Source organism: Sander lucioperca, chromosome 5, assembly GCF_008315115.2.
Source record: "Sander lucioperca isolate FBNREF2018 chromosome 5, SLUC_FBN_1.2, whole genome shotgun sequence".
Lineage (NCBI taxonomy): Eukaryota > Metazoa > Chordata > Actinopteri > Perciformes > Percidae > Sander > Sander lucioperca.
Window position 1 is genome coordinate 6,203,210 of NC_050177.1, and position 18,312 is coordinate 6,221,521.

Below are 18,312 nucleotides of genomic sequence, written 5' to 3' on the forward strand. Positions count from 1 at the left end.
CATCAGTCCACGCTTGTGCACCAAATGTGCCAAAAACCCATACACTATTCTGAAGGGGATTAAAGGGGATGCTAAATATTTTTCTGTTGATGATTTGTCTAACGTTTTTTTTTCCTCAGTGTTCCAGTGTTACATAACAAGTAAATTTGGGTTTGCATTTCTATTTGAATGATAAGCAGAAACACATTCCACTCTCTCTTTAGTTAGGTGTGTGTTTACATGCACCCTGGAGAAAGTCTTCCTGTCCTTAGAGCGGACAGCTGGAGGAGGAGTTTTCCCAGAGAACGCACACACACAAACACACACACACACACACACACACACACACACACACACACACACACACACACACACACACACACACACACACACACACACACACACACACCGAGATAAGAGAAAGACAGGAATTGTACATGTGCAGTTTAGGCTCAGCAAACATTTTTAGAACACTAAGGTACACTTTTTGACATACATTATATAATGTGTTATATTTTCCATGTCAAGTAACAAATTGGATCAATAGACTGCAAATTAGAAGTGCTTAAGTTGGCTCTATAGGCCAAAGAACTTTAATTCATATTAGTTTATTCAGTAGATTGAGAACCAATACAAATTGATATGAGGTTTTAGATCTAAAAACAGTTCTTTTAATATTATACCCTAGGGAGTTTTTCAGTAAAGCTGCACTATACACGTTATTTGTATTTCGAGCAACTAAATGACAAACTGTCTAAACTAAATTATTAGTTGAAATTGAAGAATACATTTTTTATGTTGGTGAATTTTAAAGAAATAAAGAAAGAAAAGAAATGTCTATTGGACTTTTTCTTGATCTTATACAGGATTTTGCTGTATAACACAGGCCAGTGTTAATGGCTAAATTATTAAACAGATTATTTATATATGCTGCTTATTGAGTCATGAGCTTTGTCATGCCTCAAATAGTAGGGATGTAGTAGCAATAATAAATAAGGGGTTTAATAAATAGTAGGGATATAGAAACGATAATAAATAAATAGTAGCAATAATAAATAGGGGGTTCAAATTAGGGGGTTCAAATTTTTTTTTGACACAGGTATTCCCTCCACCACTCTGTACGAAAGTGTTAGATTAAGTTACTGCACGCAACTCTCTTCTGCTCTTTCTGTCATAAGAATCCAGGTTTCTGCAGGTCTGCCTAAACCAGCTGAAGGACTCCTACATGAGCTTCAGCCCGGAATTTCATGGTACTGAAAGATTTCAGAAGGAAGAACTGACAGTCCAAATGATGGCAAGGTCCATTCCAGATCTTCTTGGTCACACACACTGCAGTGAAAGTGGCTGAGAGAGCTACGTGGGTCCACGCATCGCACTGTAGGGAAGTCCCGGATCCAGGAGAGAGAGAACAGGTTTTTCCACGGCCTGCGACAAGTGACGAACAGACCACTGTTTATTCACCTACGAGGAAGGAAGATTGAGACCAGCCTGACAGAACGGCGTTTTCTGTGCTATCTCAATACCAGCTGAGGCCCTCACTAAACATCAGGCAGAAAAAACCCTGATCAACAAAACTGGTATCGTACTGCTTTAAATCCCTTGCAAAAGACAGCAGTGACGATTACACACTTTGCTCTAACAATCATTCTCCAGTTGTGATCCTCACAACACAGCACATTCCATACTGCAGCAGGGCCGCTCTGACACACAAATGGAGCGGCCTAGAAGAAACTGGAGGCTGGAATGGCGACAACCACGACTTTGTGAGGTCTTCAGATTTATTAGTAGTATATTTTTCATTACTGTGTGTCTAATGATTGCATTTTTGGTGTTAGAAAGATATGAGAAACAACTTGTTCACCTAACTTCTTCTCCCGATGACACTGTTACACTGGTTAGCATGACTGCTTCTCTCAATGCCACTGACACACACACACACACACATTGATGACACGAACACAGTAAAGAAGGGGGGTAAACATCGTGTGGCTCGATCACCGTATTCAATGTCTAGACGACAATGGCGTTCACGGTTCAATAGTTACAACAGACCAAACATTACTGTAGTGACTAACACCACATCTACTCTCATGCTTCAACCATGTGACTACTTTATGTGTGTGGGTGGGAAGTCGCAATGGGGATTGGTAGAAATTTATTTATGTTATGTACCTTTTATCGCAGATCCACGGGTAGGACCTACATGTTACTCCTGGGACTGGGCTATTTGGCACACTAGTAAAACTAACTGGGGTCCCACAGTTCCTAGAGACCACACTAATCTGACCGATAGATTGTCAATAAAGAGAATTCATTTTTCCTCACCTGCCATGTTATTGACGCTAAGAGATGCCCAACCTACTGACCAAGGCTATTTTGTTGTGTGTGCATGGATTTCAGGGAGAGACCCTTGTGGTTCTTTTTACCTCGAAGTAATACCTCCTCCCAACGTCGCTCACCCACAACACCTAACTGAAACATTAGATGACATGTCCAGCAAATGGATTTCCTCCTCTAATGAAGATGATGGAGCATTCTCCACTAATGTCTGGCTAGGCACAATTAGAAAATTCACGCGTGACGTAGGTTACAACGATTCATTTTATGTATGTTCACTGTTTGCTCTATCACAAAAACAAGCTGCTCCAGTAAAACCCCAACCTTTGAACTTAACCAATGCTATCTGTGTACTGACTGCACTCACCAATGTTGAAACTGTGGGAGGTCAGTTTTATTCCGCCTCCGCCTGTATATAAGCTCTGTGTTTCTGTTCACTTATTTCGAAGAGACCTTTCACACCAGTGCTTGTAAACTTGCAAGTTTATAATAAAATACAAAAACCTAACTTGGCTTAGTCTACGAATGTTCTCTACACCTGCTGCAACGAAAACTTCCACCACAGGGGTACCACAGGGATCCATTCTTGGCCCTAACTTTTATTTCCCGCCTTCAACTTCTGCAAAATGCTGCTGCTCGCTTTTTAACGAATACCTCCAGGCATGCACACATTACCCCTGTTCTTTACACTCTCTATTGGCTCCCACTGCATTTTAGAATTGATTTTAAGATGATTTTAATGTTTGTTTTTAAGGCCATTAATGGCTTCTTTTTTTTTTTTTTAACCCTTGGCGAAAACAACAGGTAATTGCGAACATCCAATCAACTGGTTTTAGAAGGTTGAGGTAAAAACTGTGGGGTGATCACGCTTTGCAGTTGCGGCCCAGAGACTTTAGAACAAGTTACCTCCTGACATCCGCACTATAACAAATGTAGCTCGTTTTAAATCTAACCTCAAAAGGTATTTATTTAGAATGGCTTTTAATACATAGTAGCATTGTGACATTTCCGTTCTTCCTGCTTTCATGTATTTTTCTGATTTTACTGTATGGTTTATTCCTTTCTGATTTTGCTGATGATGTAACTTTGAGTGATATGTAAACTCTTCTCCCTAGCTAATTGTCTTTACTGACGGAGAGGTGGGGAACACCAAAGAAGTTATAAATCTGGTGAAGAAGAATTCAGGTTCCCACAGGTAAAACCACAAAAAGATAACAAACACCCACAAAACTACCAGAATATGTCCTGTGTTCTAATGCTTTGTGTATTTAAAGAAAACTACTGCATTGTAGGTGTTTTTCTTTTGGGATTGGGGAAGGGGCCAGCTCTGCTCTTATCAATGGGTTGGCCAAGGAAGGAGGAGGTCACGCTCAGTTCAAAACAGGAACTGACAGGATGCAACCCAAAGTAAGAGTGACACAATAAAGCTGTCAAATTAAACAATACAACAAATAAATTGAATTGAATTTGCTTTGCCAGATGGATGAGTAAGTAAAAACTCCCATTTTAAAGTTTTTGTAAACTGTTTTCAGGTGATGCAGTCGCCGCGTTTTGCTCTGCACCCAGCTGTGGTGGACATCTCAGTTAAGTGGGATTTGCAAAAGGGAGTGTCTGTCACTGCTCTCTCTCCACCAATCACAGCACTTTTCCAGGGTCAAAGGTCACTGGTGTATGCCCAGCTCACAGGAAAGGTAAGAGCAGCACATACCACTTATCTGATTCTTCAAATGAGGAGAACCAAGTATGTTTCAAGGGTAGTGTGCCTAATGGTATTGCGTGATCACGGAAGGCTGTAATTAAAAAAGGTTGGACTCATACTGTACATGTTAAAGATTTACTCCCCTCTCCTCTCTGAAGAATAACAGTCCACAGGCTGGGTGCTCGGAGTCTGATTTGCTCTCTGGAGATGGAGGAGAGCGAATTGCGCAGAGGAGAGGGGGATGGAGAAGTGAAGAAGAAGGTGGTGGAGCTCAGTGTCCAATCAGGAGTGAGCAGTGCCTTCACTGCCTTCATTGCTGTCAACAACGGCAACGGTGAAGCGATTCAAGGACCTCTGGTGCGCAGAAATGTTCCAACACCCAGTGAGTGTTTTTTTTCCAAAGCTGAAACTAATGTGTCCCTCACCACTTTGATAGTCCTGAATTAAATGATAATGAACTGAAATTCAAAACTATCGCTTTTAAAAAAAAATGTAATCTGAAAAAATTCAGGGTATTTTAGGACAGTCTGAAAAGTTTTCAAAACAGTCCACTGAGTAATTCCATTGATCATAAACTCTGCATTTTTTTCATTTGACCAAAAAATGTACGCCTTATGAACTGCATGTGTGCATCTATTTTTTATGCTTTGCTGTATTCTTATGTGATTGGTTCCTCTTCCTCTGATCCGTTTTCCCTCTGTAAGTACAGTAAATGTATGGAAGGAACATAGATAAGTGTTTCTTCTGTGTGTAATCAGTCAGTGATTTGAATGACATTTTCAAGATACCAGGGCTTTATGTCTGTTTTTTATTATTCAAAAGGGCTGTGGGGTGGTTGCGGTCCGCCGCAGTCAATCAAAATGATGCAAGGTAAGTAACAAGGCAAAGCTACTTTCAACACACATCTGAATACTTGTATTTATCTCAGTATTAACACTGAAAATGCATTAACATGTTTATTAGCTTTACATGTGAACAATTCTCTGTCGTCCATGTAGTTGCTGGTGGCCGTATTGTTAAGAGAATGACATGGATTGTAGTTGATTTCTAAAAATAACTTCAGTCTAAATTTAAGCTGAGCTCAGACTACAGGAGTATCGGGCCAATTTAGCCCCAATTCACCCCTCCTGACAATCTGCTGAGAAATCTGGTCCAGGACCTTGGTCGGTACAGATGCTCAGCCTAGATTATCTGGTAATTTAAGCGGTTTACAGATCTAATGTTCATGTTAATGTAAAATCTGGAGGATTAAGATTAAGCTGGTTAAAATCAGCAGTTTTTTCCACTCACTCTGCTGATTACTTGTTTTTGTGTGTTTGTTTTCTTTCAGCTCCATGTGTGACAAAGTGTGTGAAAGCTGGAAATGCTCTGTTTGGTTGCAACATGCAGAAAGACGCCCTGGGACTCTGAGGTTTTCATTAGAGTGGTTTATCTTTAGGATTGGTACACAGAAGCAGATTATCTCCATCCTACAAGCTTTACATTATAAACATTGCATGTTTGCACAGCAGAAATTAATTTTATATGAAAAAGAAGAAGCCATATTTAATTTGCAAGATAGGACTATTACATCTATCCAGGGTCAGACATGTAACAATGAGTTCTTTTGCTTGAAACCTTAATGTCAAGTTGTATATAAAACAGTTTTACTTGTGAAACTAAAACCTGATGAAGGATATTTGAATGAAGAAATAAGTGCCCTTCAGTCTCATTTGTGAAGGCACAAAAAAGATGCCAACTCATCTTTCTATGAAGTGTGTGAACTATGAAAGTGTAAATGGTATGAGAACATGACAAAGGCACTATTATACACTGTACACTCACATCCAAACTGAGGGAGAAAGGATTTAAAAGGGAGTTGGCTATGTTTTGATAGTTGACATAAAATGTTATGTTTTTAAAGTGGCTGATTTAACCAATTTAATTTCTGTGTGCAAGCAAAATACAGTATTTTGATTTTTTTTTTTTATTAATTATGCTTGTTTAATTCTGTGCTATGAGGGTGACAGGAGACCTAACCCTAACCTTAGTTTTGCTCTTTTGCAAAAATCCACTGGTCGTGGCATTTCTCAGGTGGGTGTGTTATGAATATTTCACTGTTCACCTCAAACTCGTTTGAAGGGATAGTTCACCCCATAGTCAAAACGTAATATTTTTCTTCTTAGCTGTAGTGCTATTTATCAATCTACATTGTTTTAATGTGCCTAGTGTTGGAGATGTCAGACGTAGAGATGTCTGCCTTCTCTCCAATATAATGGAACTATATGGCACTCGGCTTGTGGTCCTCAAAGTACTATTTTCTTTCTACTATAGTTCCTACATGAAACTGCTCTAAACCAGGTCTGTGGATTAGCTTGAATAACTGGGTTGTGATTTCTGGAAAGAGACATGCTGTTTAGTTTTTCAAATGTATTTTTTTTTTTTTTTGCACTTTAAACACCACCAGCTGAGTGCCATCCAATTACATTGGTCTTTCACTCCCACCTAGTGGTCCTTATGTGTAATATTATTATAACCATTGTTAAACAAGGAAAAAACATAGACTATGGGAGAAACCCATTGAGATGAAGAATCTCTTTTTCTAGGGTGACCTGGCCAAGATAGGCAGCAGTATATATAAACACGTAGTTACAGACAAGAAACACAAGAGGACAAAGTTAATAGAGCAAATAAAACAAAGCAATTCACATTACATCAATTTAAAATAGCCATTTTTGTAACCAGGAAAAAATATTGATGACACTGACATCTTAAAGAGTCTGCCTCCATTTCTTTTTATTTTGGATTTAAAAGCATTTACCGAGATTAATTAATTTAGTCTTGAGTCATTCTGTAGCGTATTCCATGCAGAGGGGGCAAAGTACACAAAAGCCTTTTTTCCCATATTCTGTGTGTGCATTAGACAAAATGATGTCCTGAGATTGTAAGAAGTGCCAACCAGCACTTTTCCACGTGATAAGAGAACATATATAGGGAGGTAGCACACCAAGCATTGCCTTATAAATAAAGTTATACCAGTGACGGAGCCTACGGGTCACCAGAGCAAGCCAACTCGCAGTGGTGAGTCCGAGCTTTAAAGTTGGTAATGAACCTCAAGGAAGCATGGTAGGCTGAGTCCACCGAAGAATATGAACAGAAGCATGCATATAAAACAAATCACCATAGTCCAGAACAAATAAAAAAGTAGCAGCCACAAGTCGCTTTTTTACATTGAAAGAGAAACACAACTTATTTTGAAAATAAAAACACAACTTTAGCCTCAGCTTATTTTTTACCAGGTAAAGCACATGAGGCTTAAAGGTGAGGGAGTCATCAATTACAATGCCCAGGTATTTGTAAGACGTAACCACCTGTATTTCATTACCGTCAAGAGTGACCACAGAGGGGACATTTTGTGGTCTATTTCTGGAGCCAGTAAACAACATAAGTTGGGTCTTATCTGCATTCAGAATGAGTTTTAGCTGAAAAACGGTATTTTGGACAACAATGAAAGCATTTTGCAAGTTTTCAATAGCCTGTTTAAGAGTTGGTGCACAGCAGTATATCACGGTATCATCAACATAAAACCTGGAGGTTTTCCAGGATTTAAAGCTTTTAGGGTTTTATGAACTTCCTGTATAGTGAATGGCGTGAAATGAAAAAAAAAACCTGTAGAAACTGGAATGTCAGTGCAGGGCTTCACAGTATGTGTATGATTTCCTTCACAGCTTAACTCCACAAGACAAATTTCTCGCTGTAGTTCTTCTGTGTCACAAGTTAAAAGGTCCCTTCATAGTGTCTGTAATTAACAAAATTACAAGCAGGGCTGAGGTCCCAGATGGACCTGGAGCTTGGCTTCAGTCATCCAGTAGTTAAACCCATCGGAGAAATACCTTTCTACAGCAAGGCCAGTTAATCACAGCACCCCTGACCCTCTTCATCTTTTACTATTTCTATTTTATATTTTTCTAAATCTTCAGCTTCCATGTACCATCTGTAGCTGTGACTAGTTATGGGGAGGGTTTTGGTCTAGCTTTTAAATGGGAAATTCTTTGAGTGCATACTTGGTGTGTCCTGCAAATGGGCCATTCTTGACGTCACTAGTATAGACCGAAACAGCAAACAAGATAATGTGACATTGGGCCACTATTCTTTACAGTAACACGCAGCCACTCTTTTAATGCTAAACTCATTTTGTAATGTAATAATTGAATTTTTTTAATAAATGTTTATTTCATGGGTCATAAATTAAGGCTTCTTTTTTCATTAAAATGTTTTGTCTTTCAGCTTTCTCTGGCAGATATATCAGGAGCAGCTTCTATTTTTCTTAACAGTGAAAAGATGAGATAGGAAATATGCCATGTGGTTGCACAATGTTGATTGATTCTTTATCTATTGCTACTGCCATCTTAAATGTGTGTTGACAAGAGTTTAGGAAAGTGTATGTGTGTGTGTGTGTGTGTGTGTGTGTGTGTGTGTGTGTGTGTGTGTGTGTGTGTGTGTGAAGTGTGTGTGTGTGTGTGTGTGTGTGTGTGTGTGTGTGTGCGTTTACAGTTTAAGTTAAATGATAGTAGGTGTCTGCCCAAGCTACTAATTTGAATACCAGAATACTTGTTTAAGAGACCAATTACTCTGCTCTCTTAAATGAAAAACTATACTTTTTCTGTTTCCATGACCTTTAACGTTAGATTTCCCTTTTTACACAGAAGACCTTTGTCCTGTACTGCCTTGACTTATGTTCCTGCCAGCTACATGAGTATGACCCAGCCATCAAATGATACTAATTTTTAAAACAATAGTCAGGTGCCCATATACACTGAAAGAGTTCTTGCTTGCTGTAATCATTCTTCCTGTTCATACGAGCCGTTAAAAGAAATGTGCTTACTGCTTTCAATGGAAGTAATGGGGGACAAAATCCAAAGTCCTTTTTTTGAGCAAAAATGTATTCCTAAAGTGTATCTGAAGCCATATAAGGTTGATATCTTTTTAGTACAAAACACTGTCCAGGGAAAGATTTATACTAAAATTACTGCAGTTTTGTAATAATGAGTTAATTAACTCATACCTCTAACACTTTTAAGTTTAGATAACTTTTTAATGTATATTTGCACGGAAAAAGGACTGGATTTTGTCTCCTATCACTTGCATTAAAATTGCAAGAGGATAAGATCTGTCCAGTATGGACAGGAAAAAATTTTGATTTGTGTTAAATCTATCCTTTAACCTGATTACAGTCAGAAAATCCTGTAACATACCTTTAACTGATAGTCTTTCAATCTTACCTCTCACCCACTGTTTTCTGTCAGTGACAAGATATATTGCGTGCCTTTTAGATGCATAATTCACATAGTGTTCTGTCTGAGAAAAACGGAGATAAATGTTTTTTTTTATCTACCTTCAAATATTTCTCTATGAATATATATATACACAGATATTATGACTCTGGAAAAGCCTTGTTTTTATAAAAAATCAGTGAATCAGTGTCTATATATTTATGTTGTTATTCCCAAAGTCAATCCATTTTTGATCATCTTTGAAACATCTGAGAACACACAATGGCAGTATTTTTACATTATTTATAAACATACAGCAGGTGTTAAAGTGCTCATATTATGCTCATTTTCAGGTTCATAATTGTATTTATAGGTTATATCAGAATAGGTTTACATGGTTTAATTTAAAAAAAAACATATTTTTGTAGTACTGCACATTGCTGCAGCTCCTCTTTTCACCCTGTGTGTTGAGCTCTCTGTTTTAGCTACAGAGTGAGACATCTCACTTCTGTTCCATCTTTGTTGGGAGTCGCACATGCGCAGTAGCTAGGTAAAGACTACTACCCAGTCAGAAGCAGAGTATGAGGGTGTGCAACGCTAGCAGCTAGGCGAGCATTGTAACGTGTTACAAAGTGACGCACGTTCGTCACGGAAGTAAAGGCTGGACTACAATAGAGCTGTTTGGAGCAGTTTGTGAACAGTGTTTTCTGTTGGAGATGGTAAGTGCCTTTGGGTGGACTTTTTCACTTTGTAAACCTATAACGTGCACCAAAAAGATATAAAACACAATAAAGGAAAGGTAAAAGCCAAAAAGCATAATATGAGCACTTTAAGCTGGTAAAGGTGGAGCTGCTTAACATACAGCTAGTTAGCTGCGTCCAGCCAGTGCTTGTTATTGGAGGAGTGGGCGGTAGTCTCTCTGTGGTGTCACAGCTTGGAAGCAGCAGTGCTCAGTCTGCTGGAGTCTGTTCCTGCCAATACAAAGTCAACACCACCGAATCTAGAGCAGCTACTAGCACAGTTACTGCTGCCTAACTTTTGTAACAGGATGGATATGAAATCCTACAGATATAATAGGAAGGAACAATAAGCTCTGGCTTGCATTGAGCTCAAGGCATGTGCCATCAGCTCACACCCTGACAAAGGCTCAGACAGTTTGCCTGTTACTGAAGCTCACAAAGACAAATTTAAGCCTGTGGGGGACTTGTTACTGGCAGACAGCATGCAACAGTGATACCTGCTGTCACCAACGTCAACCAAGGCTCCTCCAATTTAGATCTTATAAATCCTCCTCTTAACTACACAAGTTATGGTTTATTTGGATGTTTGTCATCCTCAAAGTGAGGTTTAGTACTCCGTATTCAGAAAGTTTGACCAAATGCAGCATGTTGTGTGTTCAATTCATTAGAGCTGTATTTAAAATAACTTAAGACGGCATGTTTCTGACGTCTAAAGAGGACTACAAATAGCAAACTGCTTCACTATTCATAGTGTTAGCGTGTCTCTATTTGCATCAGTGGTACAGTGTCAGTTACAGTAGCTCATTACAGCCAATCTTATCCGAACCTTTGGCAGACCTCCAACCAACACTTTCTGAACTGGTTTCCAAGGCAACCAACCAGCAGGACCAATTAGAATTGACAAAGGATACCCAAGCACTAAACTGCCTAGAGATTATAGGGAAAGAAGACACTTCTTCCTCCATCCTCAAAACAAACACAACAAATGAAAGGACGGTGCTCTGATCTGTCGGTCTATCGGTCTGTGTTTGTGTGTGTGTGTGTGTGTGTGTGTGTGTGTGTGTGTGTGTGTGTGTGTTTGTGTGTGCGCGTGTGTGTGTGTGTGTGTGTGTGTGTGTGTGTGTGTGTGCACGTGGGGGGGTGAGATACAGAGACATTAAGAGGGCAAGATGTAATTAAACCTGCCATCTTCCCTTCCCTTCCTGCGTTTCTCTCTCTAAGACTGCTGTGGGTCTCTGTGTTGTTCAAGTCACAGGCAGGAAACCAGATCAATAACAAATAGTTTAGAGTGTTTTCTTTGTGGCCATCAGTGGACCAGTGTGGCCTCTGAGCAGCACATCAATCACATACTGTGTGTGTGTGTGTGTGTGTGTGTGGGTGGGTGGGTGGGTGATTGATCTGATATCCTTTGTACTTCAATAGGGATCTACTTTATTGAATAACAGACACCAATGGTCCCATGGTGTTTGGTGTTTATTGTGTGTATGCATGTGTCAGTGATGGGAGATGAAATGTGTGTCAAAAATCAAAATGAGTGACCTTTACTGTAAAACCTTTTAGCACACTTCTGTGAGGTGAGAGCAGAGTTTTATTCATTGTAACATCATACAGAGCCAAAAACACACTCACTACATGTTGTAGTGCACTACATCATAAATTGATTTTGCCTATATTATTGATATAAATATACTGTAAATGGCAAATGGACAGATATAAATGCCTAGCTAGAAAACAGAGAAACATTTAATCCCTGAACTATGAATATAACGTTTATTATTTTAAACAAATAGCACAAATAGACAAGAAAGCTGTCAGAACATATTTTGTTTGTGGATTCCAACTTTTGAATTCTGTGAAGATCATCCAAAGGCAGAGCACAGTATGTGCTTTTTTTAGAGTGTTATGTAGGATTTTCAAATTTAATTTGTTTGCAGCATATAAAGTCAGACTATGTATCAGTATTCGACCTGTGCGATGCTGCTGTCACTACTAATGATGAGTTGAGAGCTCATTTTGCCCCAGGTCATCGTCCTTGGAACTTTTCAGTGCCCTAACCCCTCCCTCCCTCCCTCTCTCCCTCTCTCCTTATTAATATCCTTTTCTAGTGACTATGCCCTGTGGTTTTTATGTCTACCATTTCTGCCTTTGCAAAAAAAAAAAAATTCAATATTCAGCCTTTTCTCTTATCTCTATCTAATTTTCTCTATCAGCTTTCTTGTACTCCAAAGGATTTTAGGCGTAGCCCTCTCCATGGTAACACCATCTTCTATTATTACACACACACACACACACACACACACACACACACACACACACACACACACACACACACACACACACACACACACACACATTTTCTTGCTGTCTCTCATCTCGTAATTCTGTCCTACCCTGCGCTTTATCGCTGTACCCTCCCCCTATATGCACTCCCTCTCCAGCTACCCCCTCTATCAAACACATACACTCAACCTCTCCTGCTCTGGCAGTTGGTCTTCTGCTAATGCTGCACCATCCACTGACTGCGAGATGTTCACCCCAGCTTGTAAAGGATCTGCAGGGGAGCCGAGGTAAGACTTTCATAACCGTTCCCTCTGGAGCTGTTGGCTGCTGACAAAAGCTAAATGAAAATCAAATGAATGATGGGAAAGGCGTGAGAGTGTGTGTGTGTGTGTGTGTGTGTGTGTGTGTGTGTGTGTGTGTGTGTGTGTGTGTGTATGTGTGTGTGTGTGAGTGTATGTGTGTGTGCTGATTTGTGTGAGAACTCTCCAGCTGGAGTTGCAGGTTAGGTAAAACACTTGTTATCGTGAGCTGCATACACACACATAATCAAGTGAAGAGTTAATCTATTAGTTCTTTGACCTTTCTGTATTCTCTCAAACTTGAGAAAAATGTTGCTCTGTGTGAGTATGTGTCTGTGTTGTGTGTAGAGTAAACATGTGTGTGCATAAATCTCCTCGTACATACTGTGAGAGAGCCAGTGGAAGCCTGGTGGCATGCAAATTATCTTTCGAGTAATGCTGCAACGGTGCTGCAATGTCTGGTTATGGTGCTATATTCTCAGACGGTTTATGGCACCATTTTGTGTTCATACGTGTGTATGCATTTGACTGCGGAAGGGATGATGAGTGGGGGGCATGAAGTTAGGTTTCTGCATATGGGAGTGGGTGGATAGGAACAGTGTTTCTATATATTTTCATAAATTAAACTCAAAATACTGTGTTCCACAGGAGGAAATTCAAGGAAAGCAACAGATATTTTATAATTCTAGGACATAATTAAGAATATTTCTTAATTTGTATTATTTTTAGTGGTAGTTTTGTCATGACAAGAAGAATATGTGAAAATATGTGTTCTGAACTGTGTGTGAGCCAAAGGGTAAATTTCTTTATGCATGCATGAATATTCTAGCAATTGAGTGTACCAGTGGGTCTTCATTCATTCGTTTATGTGCATATACATGTACAGTACATGGTGAGTGTGTGTAATATGTGCAAGCAAAAGTCCCCCTGAGCAAACATGCTCCCTACTGAATGCAGAACAGAGGGAGATGTTGATTTATGAGTCTGTTTCTCCAGAGGAAGCAGTGCAAGTGTGGTGGACATTAAACATCTTTCAAGACATCTAGCAAGAGATGAAGGTTTTAATTAAGTCATTTACAGCAAAGGAATGTAAAGATCTACTTGCATCATCTGAAAAACAGATGATGTACATGTGACATACCTCAATTATTAAAGCTTTAGTGTGTAACTTATTATTAAACATCCGTTACATTCAAGCCATTGCCAAATGAGTTGCTACAAAGCTAATTAAGACTATCAGCTCCACGCAACTCTCTCTGTATTTCTCAGTATAGCTATGTTCAGAAGATTGTGTCGTCCGGTGACTTTCCCGCGCAGAAGCTTGAGTGAAAATAATTACCTCATTTGAAAAGTCCATCATGTTTTTTAATCCTCTGTGTCCTCCTTGGCTACTGGCAACTGCATGGAGGAGGGCGCGCCAACAGTGTTGTTATCATTACTTAGAATTCCTCATGGGGGCGACAGAAACTACGCACTAGCTTTAATGCAGAAAATTATTATATTTCATTCTCTTTTCTAGACAGACTTTATAGTAAAACTGTAACATTCTCCCTCCTACAAATGAAAAGATGAATCTTTAGGCCACTGGCTCAGTTCCAACCTGCGTCCCTTTGCTTTTGCTGCATGTCATTCCCCCTCTCTCTTCCCTTTCATGTCTTCTGCTGTCCTATCAAATAAAGGCCTAAAATGGACAAAAACAATCTTAATACAAGCTCCCTTGCACAGTTCATTGCCCTCTGCGTTTTTTTTCCATGACAGCCTTATTTGGTCTGCCATGACCAGTAGCTTATGGTGGCTAATGTTAACAAATGAAGTTAGATATATCTGCACATAACTGTGTCAGTTCACTGACTTTCTGACTCATTTCTACCACTGTTACGCTACGCTTTGACATTTAGCGGTTTCCCATAATTGTCATTTTTGGCCCTAGTGTCCGCTTTTTAGCAAAGGTTACAGCTCGATTTAAAAATAACCCTTCTCTGAAACAAGTTCCTTTACCCTGAACACTGTCAGTGACATAAAACGCACAAGAAAATACATTTCTATCTTTTGGGATCCCACCACCATTTTTTGTGTAAGAAATTGATTTGTGTCAACATTTTGTGCGCTTAGTGTAGAATCACTGCCAGCTGCAGCTGCAACCCTCCAAGTACGACTGGTCTGTGATTGCTGACTTTGTAATATTTATTCAGGCTTTGGAGCTTCTAAATCATGCGCATATAAAGGCAAGGCAAGTTTATTTGTACACCACCAGTCAACACTGAAGGCAATTCAAAGTGCTAGAAAAGAGAATAAAGGCATTAAGAAAATGAATAAACACAAAGCAATCTTAAAGGTGCAGTAAGTGATGTTAATCAAATACACTTCTTGGGGGGAAGCATTTGAATGTGCCGGCTGGCCAGTAGTTATCTGTCTATGGATCTGGGGGATGGAGCTTCTGAAGGGGGGGTTGTATTTGTTTGGCATTTGAGTTCAAATATCAACAATCTTTGCACAGCATCGCTTACTGCACCTTTAAAAGACACATAAATAGGATTTAAAAAAAATAAAACAAAGTAAAATAGAACATGAAAATAAGCTTAAATAGAATGAGATAGCTTAAACAGTAGAATATAGCTAAAGTGCAGTGTAAGATATAAATAAATAGCCCCAATATCAACCAAAAAGGCAGAAAGAGACTCTTGCCATAGCAGTCCCAGACTAAGAGGCTTGGCAAATCACAGTTTTGCAGTGTCAAGGGGGCAGCATGGTCCTGAAGGAATTCCAGCTCCAAATAGATGGTGGCTTATCTGTACCTCTCAGGTGGCGTGAATTCAGGATTCGTCCCAGTTACTTAAATGTGTGTGCACAAATATGCACTTGCACATACTGTGTGCTACCAGTGTCAACGCTTCTGCAAAGCCAGCAGGAAAATTGGCCATAGACAGGAATGTCTTCTTTTTTCTCTTTTTATTATTGTTATTATTATTATTTAGTGTTATTATTACCTTTCAATATGAATGTGCCGTTTCCCTAATTCTTTTCACTCTACAGTATTTGAGTAAATGTGTTCTTTGTGCCCACACTCTCTGCATCATCTCTTTTTGGTCCCTATTATGACATAAGTAGTCCACTTGAGAGCTGATAAAAGTCAAAAACCACTCAAAGAACACTACACACACTCTCTCCTCTCACCTCTCCTCTCCTCCTTCCTCTGCTCGTCATTAACCATCTTTAATTAATCCACACTCAATCTGCCAACACTTCTCACTTCCCGTCTTCCTTCCCTCCTGCTTTTCCCTTTACACCTCCATGCCTTCCTCTGTCACCCATGCTCCTGTGGTCATTAACGACTCATCTCTAATTGTACCTCATCCCTTCCCGTTGATTGTTATGTATATCTTTCCAAACCTTTGTTGCGCTTCACCTCTGCAATTGCTTTTCTTTATTCTTTGGCTCTAATTGATTCCAAACCTAATCAGTCTCTTCCTCCATTAATCTGCCTCTTATTCCCTCACCTACTTTGGTGATGAGATCAATGCCAACTTTGATACAGTGACACATGAGTCACAGCAGCTGCAGGGGGGATTTGCTTTAAACTACTGCAGCTTGTATTTGTGTGTTCCCATTAAGTGGAAAATGAATGTTCTTAGGGCGCACCTGATTCAATTGGTTTTGTGTGGGCTGAGCATTAGCCCCTGTGGGTGTTTCTCGTTGTGTTTGCAGGATCTTGGGTCTGTGTGATGCTCTTTATAGCCTGCCAGAGCTGCAGTGAAGGGGAAGTACGTGAATTAAATGGATGTTTTTCTCTGATCAATGTCGTCTGGAAGAGTGAACAATGGGGCAAATGAGGACTGAAGGCACTATGGAGGCCGTGGGTGGAGGAGGTGCACTGTGTGTGTGTGTGTGTGTGTGTGTGTGTGTGTGTGTGTCTGCAAATGTCACAGCTTGTTAATGTGTGTGCATGAATGTGCACACGAACCAAGCCTGTGTGCTTGTGTGCATGAGCGCATGCAGTGCTGTATGTATATCTGTGGTTGTCTATGATTGTGTGTAGGATGTGTACATTCATTTGTGTGTGTGTGATCTGGAAGAGTGGGTGTATGGGTGGGCTTGCTGTCACTTTCACTCAAATCCAACTGCATAGAGAAGAACTATAGGGGGAGAAAAGTAGGAAAATAAAAATAGAATGCAACAACAAGAAGAGGGTTTAGTGATGACTGAAACATTGACGATTATGAAAGATGACAAACGGGAAGATATAAGAAGGATAGAAAATAATGAGGGCTAGGAACAAGATAGAGGAATGCAATAAAAGAACAAATGTATATCTACATATTTTTGTGCACATGCTTGTACCCAAGGAAGATTAACGGTTTCCTTGGTCAAAGCTAAAGGATGTCCTTAAAATTTAATAAAAGTATACATTTTGGTAATAATTGCTATCTGTTGATCATAAAGGTAAAGTGCTAAGCTCCTTTATAAGTCAAATATGTGTTAGTCATGTAAGTGCAGACCACCACAAATGTAACACTACAAACCTCTCCTTCAATACCAGCACAAGTAGAGAGAAATTACTGTAAGTACATTAACTCAAGTATTAAAGTGTAATTTTTTTAGGTATGTGTCTTTTACTCAAATATTTCCACTTTTATTTCTTCTCCACAATATTTCAGAGGCAAATGTTATACTTTTTAGTCTACTACATAGTATAGTTTATTGTTAGTGTACAGATTTAGAGTTCACATACAAAACACATTATCATTTTATAAAAGTGTATAAAATGTATTGGTACGGATTAAACTGCCCAACAGGATATAAAGAACTTAAAATTAGCTCCACCTTCATCAGTGACAACATAAAATAAATGCTTCTTACACATTGTTACATCATCTATAATAACATAATATTTATAATGACACAACACTGACAGAGGCTATTCTGCGGCATCATGCATACTTCAAGTACTTTAAGATATTTTAAGTGCATTTCCTGATAATTTGATTAATCCTGATTTATTTACTCATGTTCAAAGCAGCAGATGGATGATATTTCCTCCATTAGTCCATGTAGTGTTTTTAAACACGTATACAAAGTCAGGCCACAAATGTTTAATACTGTTAATTTTCCAACATCAACTCAATTATGTGATTAGCTCATCATGTTTTCATGTATACACTATTGAATTATCTCGTAATCGTCATATAACAATACATTTTTTCCATTCATTTCGATTTAATTAGAGGAATCCAAGAGGTTACAACGTCTGCGTCATAACTTCAAGTATGATAAATTAATCCGTTGTGATCTCCGCTGACATGTGATGATAATGGGATAACAGTCTTAATTTAATCAGAATAAAATGCATCTGTTATGATCATGGTCAACTCATTTACTAGCTGAATTCAAACTTTATATCTTTATGACTTGAAGTCAAGAGTTTTCAGCTTAAACTATTTCCCTTTAGGAAACAGCTGTGCTTTACCAGTCAGTATCATAGGTCAGTATGCATGTAGGCATTAAAAGTAATACCAAGATGCATTCGGGAATTGGCTGTTGCTCTATATGTAGGCTTGGTGCCTCTGAGCTCTGTGAATGTGAGTATCCGTGTGTCATAATAGATAGTGATGGCTATGGTTGAGAAAGGAGCCATTAAAACTGAGCATCAGCTCAGTCTCTGAATCGGCAACCCTCCTGGAAAACCTCATGACTAAGTAAGCTACTAGAGACACAGAAGGGAGGGATGG

The 18,312-nt window shown here is 39.2% G+C and overlaps 2 protein-coding genes across 4 annotated transcripts in view; both read left to right on the forward strand.

Annotated features, from left to right (window-relative positions):
* The window catches only part of LOC116046555 (von Willebrand factor A domain-containing protein 5A-like), a 15,549-nt gene extending 10,136 nt beyond the window's left edge, over positions 1-5,413 (forward strand). Inside the window, exons 9-14 of the mRNA XM_031294943.1 lie at positions 3,432-3,511; positions 3,609-3,723; positions 3,849-4,007; positions 4,174-4,397; positions 4,838-4,885; positions 5,346-5,413. Coding sequence (XP_031150803.1) covers positions 3,432-3,511; positions 3,609-3,723; positions 3,849-4,007; positions 4,174-4,353 — 534 coding nt within the window. The 3' untranslated portion in view covers positions 4,354-4,397; positions 4,838-4,885; positions 5,346-5,413. The remainder of the gene's footprint in view (positions 1-3,431; positions 3,512-3,608; positions 3,724-3,848; positions 4,008-4,173; positions 4,398-4,837; positions 4,886-5,345) is intronic.
* Positions 5,414-12,438: 7,025 nt separating this feature from the next.
* rap1gap2a (RAP1 GTPase activating protein 2a) overlaps positions 12,439-18,312 on the forward strand; it is a 127,561-nt gene continuing 121,687 nt past the window's right edge. For 2 of the 3 annotated variants that reach the window (XR_004897369.1, XM_031294921.2), the window contains exon 1: positions 12,439-12,574. Coding sequence is in view for 2 of the 3 variants with exons in the window: in XM_031294921.2 (XP_031150781.1) it covers positions 12,534-12,574 (41 nt within the window). In the remaining variant the exon portion in view is untranslated. The remainder of the gene's footprint in view (positions 12,575-18,312) is intronic. The other variant, XM_031294922.2, reaches the window with a different exon arrangement.